This window comes from Corvus brachyrhynchos, unplaced genomic scaffold, assembly GCF_000691975.1.
Source record: "Corvus brachyrhynchos isolate BGI_N302 unplaced genomic scaffold, ASM69197v1 scaffold211, whole genome shotgun sequence".
NCBI classification, from domain to species: Eukaryota; Metazoa; Chordata; class Aves; order Passeriformes; family Corvidae; genus Corvus; species Corvus brachyrhynchos.
Window position 1 is genome coordinate 180,057 of NW_008236211.1, and position 8,527 is coordinate 188,583.

An 8,527-nucleotide genomic window follows, 5' to 3' on the forward strand; every position below is an offset into this window, starting at 1 on the left:
TCTCTTCTCCAGGTGAGCACCCCCAGCTCTCCCAGCCTGGCTGCAGAGCAGAGGGGCTCCAGCCCTGGAGCAGCTCCGGGGCCTCCTCTGGGCTCTCTGCAGCAGCTCCACGTCCTTCTGCTTTTGGGGAGGAGGAGGTGGTGCAGGGTGGGCTGTGCTGAGCCCAGAAGGTGCCTCTCCTCAGAGGTGACCTGGGCCCTTGTCCCTTTTCCATCCAGGTTGCTCACCTGTGCAATCACACAGTGCCTGTCTCTCCCCTTGCCATGTTTTTGATGTGCTGGCACTGAGGCAGCTGTTTAATGCCAAACTCTGCTTCCCTCTTCCCTTTCCTCCAGAGCTTTGGCCAACTTGCAGTGACCAAGGAATCCAAGGCACTGATGGGGCTCTACCACGGGCAGGTGCACTGCAAGAAGAACAAGTTTGGGACACCTCAGAAAGAGGTCAAGTAAGTGCCAGTGTGGGATGGCTGAAGGAGCAGTTGGAGGACCTCTGAAAGGCTCCTGGGACTCAGTGGGCTGGAGAGCTGTGTATCAGAGCAGATGTTTCCAGCCTCCAGAGGCTGACCTGCTGCAGTTTGGAAGCCTCAGTCCTGTGTGGCCTCACTCTCAAGTGGTGCCTGGGTGGATGGCAGGAGCTGTGTGGGTCTGGCAGCAGCGATGGGAATTCTGCCATGTCCAGCTTTGAATGTGTCCCCTTGGTCCTTCCCTGCAGGACTCTGGCTGTGCTGGGAGCAGGGCTCATGGGAGCCGGGATCGCCCAGGTTTCCGTGGATAAGGGCATCAAGACCATTCTGAAGGACACAGCACAGAAGGGCCTGGACAGAGGCCAGCAGCAGGTCTACAAGGGGTATGTGAGTTATGGGGGATTTGCTCTGGTGACATTGGGCTGCCTTTAGTCACAGTTCTCCTCTGCTGTCAGCACCAGGAACTCCTGACACTGCTGTTCTGCTGGAGGAGCCATTGGATGTCACAGAAAAGTTTTATTTTAATGTTGTCCCCTGCAGTGTGCTGGCATGTTGCTGTAGGATAGGCCCAGTGGCTCAGCCTTAGCTCCTTAGGTAGGCAGAGACCTCAGTTTGGGTATTAGATTCAGCAGTAACTTCTAGAGCTAAGGAAAGAGCAATTCTGGCTACCTAAAGGCCCATGTCAGGGGAGGCATTCCAGAGTTTTCTTCCTGGGTTTCTTCCATGTTCTCCTGGCTCTGCAGTAATAGTGCTCAGCTGTGTATCATCAGGAATGTCAGTGACTGACCTTCAGCTGAGCCACGGGAGCAGGACTCCCCTGTCTCCACATGGAAGGAGGGGTCAGAACACAGAGTGACAGTCCTGCAGAGTTGGAGATGGAGTTTTGGGTGCCAGCTGTGGGAGAGGGACAGGAGGGATTCCTGTGGTGCACCTCCAGCAGCCTGACTGGTCCACTCAGGAGCAGTGACAGAGCTGTCCCTCCCTAGGCTGAATGGCAAGGTGAAGAAGAAGAGCCTGACATCGTTTGAGAGGGACTCCATCCTCAGCAACCTGATGGGCCAGCTGGACTACAAGGGCTTTGAGAAGGCAGACATGGTCATCGAGGCCGTGTTCGAGGACATCAACGTCAAACACAAAGTGCTGAAGGAGGTGGAGGCCGTGAGTATCAGTCCAGAGCAGCCCCTGGGTGTGGCCCTGGGTGGCAGAGGGTCCTGGGCTGTGCTGCTGGGTTTGTCCCCTCGCCTTTGTGCTGCAGTCGGGTTCTTGGTACAAATCACTTACATCAGGACATGGGTGAGCATCAGGGGCAGCCTTTCTGTTTGCTGGGGACATTCCCTGCTCAGTAAGGAGCTGGTAGCTGAATGGAACAGTTCTGACATTCCGATTCCTGGGGGTGCTCCAAAAAAAGCTTCCGTTTGTCTGAGGACGTTGATGTGACAGTGGTGTCCTCTGCTATCTCCACACCTCGCAGTCCTTCACCTGCTGTCCCTCTGTTCCGTTCAAGGGCACACTGGGGGAACGGGGTGCTCCCTGCAGTGTCTCCTGTGGCTGCAGAGGCCTGGCAGAAACATGGAAGCTCTGGGGCTGATATTGCAGACCTGGGGATAGTTCAGGGCAAGTCAGAGCTGGCTGACTTGAACTACTGCTTTCCAGTTAGTGTCTAATGAGCAAACCCAGTTTGCCTCATTTGCCAGGGTTCCCTGGTGTTGATCTCCCAGGGCCCAGATCCAACTCTGGAGCCTGTGTGCTGACACAGCCCCTTCCACCCCTCCCAGGTGATCCCTGCTCACTGTGTCCTGTCCCTTGTCCCCCTCCCAGGTGATCCCTGCTCACTGTGTCCTGTCCCTTGTCCCCCTCCCAGGTGATCCCTGCTCACTGTGTCCTGTCCCTTGTCCCCCTCCCAGGTGATCCCTGCTCACTGTGTCCTGTCCCTTGTCCCCCTCCCAGGTGATCCCTGCTCACTGTATCTTCGCCAGTAACACCTCTGCCCTCCCCATCAGCCAGATCGCTGCTGCCAGCAAGAGGCCTGAGAAGGTGAGTGAGTCCTCAGGGCCACGTGCCCTGTGCAGAGCTGTCCATGGTGAGGTGTCTTTGCTTTAGGGACCTTCTGCTCCCTCCTCAGGACATGGCACAGCTCATCCTCTGCTCCCAGTGCAAGCTTTGAGCAAAGAGCTCGTGATCTTGGGGCAGGTGGGAAGGAGGTGGAGGTGGATTCACCCCGAGGGTGATGTTGGTGTGGCAGGTCAGCACACATCAGAAGGTGTTGGTGCACGTGGGGGCAGAGAAGCTGTGGAAGGTTGGAGCCAGGTGGAGCTCGGGCTCTGCTCCCAGGGAACAGGGACAGGATGAGAAGAAATGGCCTCAAGCTGTGCCAGGGCAGGTTCAGGTTGGACACCAAGGAGGAATTTCCTCATGGAAAGGGCTGTCAGCCATTGGAAGGGGCTGCCCAGGGAGGTTTGGAGTCCAGGGAGGTTTGGAGTCCCCATCCCTGGAGGTGTCCCAGGAAGGGCTGCAGGTGGCACTCAGAGCTCTGGCCTGGGGACAAGGTGGGCATCAGGCACAGGTTGGACTCTTGCAGGGCTTTTCCAGCCTCAGTGCATCCGAGCAGGAGCACTGATCCCTACAGCCCTGAGGCAGCAGCAGACTGCCCTGCCAGGGGTACCTGTGGTGCCTGTGAGCATGAGGTGACCTGCTGGAGGTTCCTGTCACCCTGCTGAGCCTCTTCCTCATTTGCTGTGAGACCTCTTGCATCCAAATTGCCAACTGAGCCTCATTTGTTCATCCTTGCAAATAACATCCTCTTGCTGTTTAAATTGCCTGTGCAATGGCTCTTACGGGGAAACTCATAGGAAGTCAGTTAACTAATTAGAGCATTTTCTTTAATTAGTTTTGCAGCCTGCAACTCAGCAAGGTGCCCCTGACTTACGCAGGGCTTGGTGCCAAGTGTGGCTGCCAGGAGGCATGAAGGTGACAGGCTGATGGCATGGTCACATTCAGAAAGTGAGGCACACAGCCGGATAATCTCCACTTAAACGCTGTTCCCGGGGGAAGGCTGCACTTCCCTCTGTAATGAGCTTCTGGATAGAAGCCTTCTCATCCTTAAATTCACTTCCTCACCAAAAACATTCACAGGCAGCATGCAGGGACTCCCTGAGGGCTGCTCCAGTCTGAGCCCAGCAGATGCAGCAGCTGGGTGGGGCTGCCCTGCCAGCTCAGGTGCCCCTCCAAGTCCTACTGTGCCCATCATTTCCCTGAGGATGAGCTCAGCTGGGATTCCCAGGCAGATTTGGCTGCCAGACTATGAAGTGGTCCTGTAAAAATTGTATCTTAATCCTCAAAGGCAGAAGCTCCTGGGCTTGTGCTGTGTCCTTGGGAAAACCAAGGAGAGAAGGCAATGGGAGAGCATTCCTGTCACAGAGGGATACAGAGCGTGGTCAGGGCCCTGCAGCCCATGCTGGCCTTCCCTCTGCACTCGACTTGCCCAGCTGATCCCTCTGGGAGCCAGAATCCATCTGAACCCAGCTCTTCCCTCTGCCAGGTGATAGGGATGCACTACTTCTCCCCTGTTGACAAGATGCAGCTGCTGGAAATCATCACCACAGACAAAACCTCCCAGGACACAGCGGCTTCTGCTGTTGCTGTTGGCCTCAAACAGGGCAAAGTTGTCATCGTGGTGAAGGTGAGGGGACACTACACACAGCAGGGGCTGGGTCATACAGAGCTTGTACACTGAGCGGGGGTGAAACATGGCTGTGCACACACTGGCATTGGCTGCTCCTCTGAGAAGTGAAAAGGGAGGTCAGAAAGGGGCAAGTGTGCAGATGATCCTCACATGTCCCTCAGAGCAGCCATGGAAAGCCACCAGGAACAGGTGCAGGGCCAGTACGAGGAGCTGGCACTCCTGCCCCACATGGCTTCCAGGGCATCCCAGACAGAGCAGTCTGGACAGGACTGTCACCACCTCAGCTCCCTGGCAGGCTGCAAGGACAGAGTCAGTGAGCAGGAACCCTCCTCTGTCTGGGTTAAATCTTGGGGGAGAGGGGCAGGAATACATAGAAAAGTGGATTTAAATTGGATATTAGGGAGAAATTCTTCCCTGGGAGGGTGGAGAGGCCCTGGCACAGGTTGCCCAGAGAAGCCATGGCTGCCCCATTCCTGAAATTGTCCAAGGCCAGGCTGGATGGGGCTTGGAGCAACCTGGGACAGTGGAAAGTGTCCCTGTCTTTTCCCTGATTCCTGAGGTTGCCAGCAATGCTGAGCACATCTCCTGTAGTGCTGGAAAAACTGGTTGTTAAAAAGTGCTCTGAGCAGCTCCAAAGGCCAGTGGGGACACGGTGCTGCTCCCCTGAGCCTCGTCCCCAGCTCAGCTGCCTCCCTGAAGGGCAGTTTGCAGCTCATCTGTTGCTTCCTGACTTTGTGGGGAGCAGCAGAGGTAGAACAACTGGCTTATGCCCTTTCCCTCTCCAGTCTGTTGGGCTTGGTGAAGCAGCCTGCTCCAGACCTGCAGACACTAGTTCAGATAAAAACACTGGGATGGGAACTTCCAGGGACTAAGTTCATGGAAGCCTGCAAACACCGCTGAGCTCTACGGGGGAAAAAACCCCAAACCAATTCTAGCAGTCAGTACTATAGTGTTGGAGATGGGGTTTGGGGTGTCTGAACTGCAGCCTGGGCTGTGAACCACAGTTCTGGTGCTGCCAAGAACTCCCTGCTGCACTCTCTTCCCCAGGATGGGCCTGGATTCTACACCACCAGGTGCCTGGGGCCGATGCTGTCCGAGGTGGTCCGAGTTCTCCAGGTGAGTGTCCGTCAGCTACTGAGCATCCCCCAATAGTCATGGGAATTGCTTCTTGCTTGGCCAGAGCTGGGGTCAGCCTGGGTGTGGGCAGGAGGGGATGTGGGTCACCAGCCCTGGGTCTTGTGGTCATCCCCAGCCTGCTCTTGGCTCCTCTTTGCAGTCAGTTAATGGGGCTGGGCTCTCTGTGCCACCCTGGCTTTCCAGGACCTCATCCCGAGATCCCATCGCTTCCCCTCCTATCCTGCAGGAGGGCATTGACCCGAAGAAAGTGGATGCCATCTCCACGGCCTTCGGCTTCCCCGTGGGAGCGGCCACGCTGATCGACGAGGTGGGCGTGGACGTGGCCACACACGTGGCCGAGGACCTGGGCAAGGCCTTTGGCGAGCGCTTCGGAGGGGGCAGCATCGACCTCTTCAAGCTCATGGTGCAGAAAGGCTTCTTAGGTGAGCTGCTAAGCTGTTCCCAAGCTAAAGGGTGTCCCCTCTGCTCCAGGGAGAGCACCAGCATCCGTCAGCCTCTCCTGCCCAAGGTGAAAGCAGGGGGAGAGCAGCCCTGGGAATGGGGCAGGAATCCCTCCTCAGAAGCAGTGGTGGTGTTTGTCCTTTGGACCTAGAGAAGGCATTAGGGCCTGGCACAGTGGCAGCATCTTGCCAAGGGGTCAGGTGGAGCTGAGTCCCTTCCCTCTGCTCCAGGAGCAGGAACAGCAGTCACAAAACAAGATCCAAGGTGTCGGGAGGAAACAGGACACGTGGCGGGAGATTACTTGTCTGCTTTGATCCTTGCAGGTCGCAAGGCAGGGAAGGGATTCTATGTCTACCAGGAGGGAGTGAAGAACAGGAGTGTGAATTCTGGCATGGACGAGATCTTGGAAAAGTTCAAGATCCCAGCGAATCCTGACGTGTGAGTACCTGTGTGTGACTGTGAGTACCTGTGTGTGACTGTGAGTACCTGTGTGTGATGCTGCAAGAGCCGGAGCTCCTCTGCCAGGGAGCCAGGCTGGGAGAGCTGGGGGTGTTCACCTGGAGACAAAGAGGCTCCAGGGAAACCTTAGGCCAGGGCCTAAAAGGGCTCCAGGTGAGCTGGAGAGGGACTTGGGACTTGGGATGGGCTTTGAGGTCCTTTCCCACCCAAACCATCCGTGATTCCATGATTATCCATGTCCGCAGCACTCGAGTGCCTTTGCCCAGCTCAGGTGAGCAGAGTCCTGGGTTACCCTGGTGAGACTGGGGGGTCTCTTGTGGAGAAGGACATAGGGAATGGCTTCCCAGTGCCAGAGGGCAGGGATGGATGGGATATTGGGAAGGAATTGTTCCCTGGGAGGGCAGTGAGGGCCTGGCACAGGGTGCCCAGAGCAGCTGTGGCTGCTCCATCCTGGCAGTGTCCAAGGCCAGGCTGGACGGGGCTTGCAGTACCCCGGGACAGTGGGAGGTGTCCCTGCCCTTGGCAGGGGGTGGAGCTGGATGGGCTCTAAGGTCCCTTACCAGCCCAGATGGGTTTGTGATTCCATGACATTGCTGAACGCAGAGGCTGATCAAGCCCTTTTATTCCAAATCCATCTGGACACAATCCTGAGTGCCATGCTCCAGGAAACCCTGCTTGAGCACAGAGGTTGGACTAGAGGAGCCCCAGTGGTCCCCTCCAAACTCAACCATTCCATAATTCTTAGTGCCTGCTTCAGGAAATGTCACAGAGCTTAGCCCTGATCCTCATGTGGATTGGGACACTCCCAGGGAGGCCGTTCCCACCCCTGGCTTGGCTCTGTGTCCCACCTGTGCTGGCTTCAAGTGCTGTCCCAGGGCTGGGCCATTCCCTGCCCAGGTGGGAATGGCCATTCCCTCACAGCCTCTCTCCTGCAGCTGCTCCGACGAGGACATCCAGATGCGCCTGGTGACACGGTTTGTGAACGAGGCAGCCATGTGCCTGCAGGAGGGGATCCTCAGCAACCCCGTGGAGGGGGACATCGGTGCTGTGTTCGGCCTGGGCTTCCCGCCCTGCCTGGGAGGTGAGTGCTCTGGGCTGTGCTTTGGGCTCCAAAGCTCCCTGTGGGCTCTAGCCATGTGGCAAGGCAGGAGTGAAGGCCAGGTTTGAGCTGCAGCCTGAGGAAATGGCCTCAAGCTACATCGGGGAAGGTGTAGGTGAGATACTGGGAACAGTTCCTTTATGGAAAGGGCTGTCCAACCCTGGCACAGCTGTGCAGAGCAGTGGTGGACTCCCCATGCTTGGAGGGATTTAAATCCCTGTGAATGTGGCACTTGGGGACAGGGGTTAGTGGTAGTCTCAGTAGTGCTGGGGAATGTTTGGATTTGGTGGTCTCAAAGGGCATTTCCACCCTAAATTCCATGATTCTGATGCTGTCTCTTGCCACTGCTGCTGGAGTTCGCCAAGGGCTCTTGGACCCAAGGAGTTGCTTCTGCCACATGCCTGGTGCTTTCCCTCCTTGAGCCAAGTTCAGACTGAGGGAGCAGCCCCAAGGGACTTCTTAACAAGGACCTGGAGGGAAAGGACACAGGGAATGGCTTCCCATGGTTAGGATATTGGGAAGGAATTGTTCCCTGGGAGGGTGGGCAGGCCCTGGCACAGGGTGCCCAGAGCAGCTGGGGCTGCCCCTGGATCCCTGGCAGTGCCCAAGGCCACGTTGGACACTGGGGCTTGGAGCCACGTGGGACAGTGGGAGGTGTCCCTGCCATGGCACTGGAATGGGCTTTGAGGTCCCTTCCCACCCAAACCATCCATGATTCCATGATTATCCATGTCCCAGCCTGTCCCCAGCACTCAAGTGCCTCTGCCCAGCTCAGGTGAGCGGGGAGCAGAGTCCTGGTACCCTGATGAGAGACTGGGGGGTCTCTTGTGGGGAACGATGAATTGGACAAAGCCGTTGTTTCTGGATGTTGGGACCCCTCCAGGCACCTTGGTGGTTCTCCCTTCCCTGTCAGCGCTGTGTCCCTGTCCCTGCAGGTCCCTTCAGGTTCGCGGACTCCTACGGCGCGCGGCAGCTCGTGGACAAACTGCGCAAGTACGAGGCCGTGTACGGCAGCCAGTTCACACCGTGCCAGCTCCTGCTGGACCACGCCAACAGCCCCAGCAAGAAATTCCACCAGTGAGGTGGCCTGGTGACACCCCGACAGCTCCTCCAGCCGGGCCCCAGCTCCCCGCAACACCCCATTCTTCGTAGGTTAATCTCCAAAGCTCCCGGGGGAGGAAGGGAAGGGAAGAAGGAAGGAAGGAAGGAGGGGGGCAGCAGGTTGCCTCATGGCTTGTAGTCATTT

The 8,527-nt window shown here is 57.1% G+C and overlaps 1 protein-coding gene across 1 annotated transcript in view; it reads left to right on the forward strand.

Annotated features, from left to right (window-relative positions):
- The window catches only part of HADHA (hydroxyacyl-CoA dehydrogenase/3-ketoacyl-CoA thiolase/enoyl-CoA hydratase (trifunctional protein), alpha subunit), a 22,699-nt gene extending 14,229 nt beyond the window's left edge, over nucleotides 1–8,470 (forward strand). Inside the window, exons 11-20 of the mRNA XM_008642667.2 lie at nucleotides 336–445; nucleotides 712–846; nucleotides 1,450–1,621; nucleotides 2,411–2,497; nucleotides 4,002–4,142; nucleotides 5,193–5,261; nucleotides 5,509–5,704; nucleotides 6,047–6,161; nucleotides 7,118–7,263; nucleotides 8,217–8,470. Of these exons, the coding sequence (XP_008640889.2) occupies nucleotides 336–445; nucleotides 712–846; nucleotides 1,450–1,621; nucleotides 2,411–2,497; nucleotides 4,002–4,142; nucleotides 5,193–5,261; nucleotides 5,509–5,704; nucleotides 6,047–6,161; nucleotides 7,118–7,263; nucleotides 8,217–8,362 (1,317 nt within the window). The 3' untranslated portion in view covers nucleotides 8,363–8,470. The remainder of the gene's footprint in view (nucleotides 1–335; nucleotides 446–711; nucleotides 847–1,449; nucleotides 1,622–2,410; nucleotides 2,498–4,001; nucleotides 4,143–5,192; nucleotides 5,262–5,508; nucleotides 5,705–6,046; nucleotides 6,162–7,117; nucleotides 7,264–8,216) is intronic.
- Nucleotides 8,471–8,527: the final 57 nt, after the last annotated feature.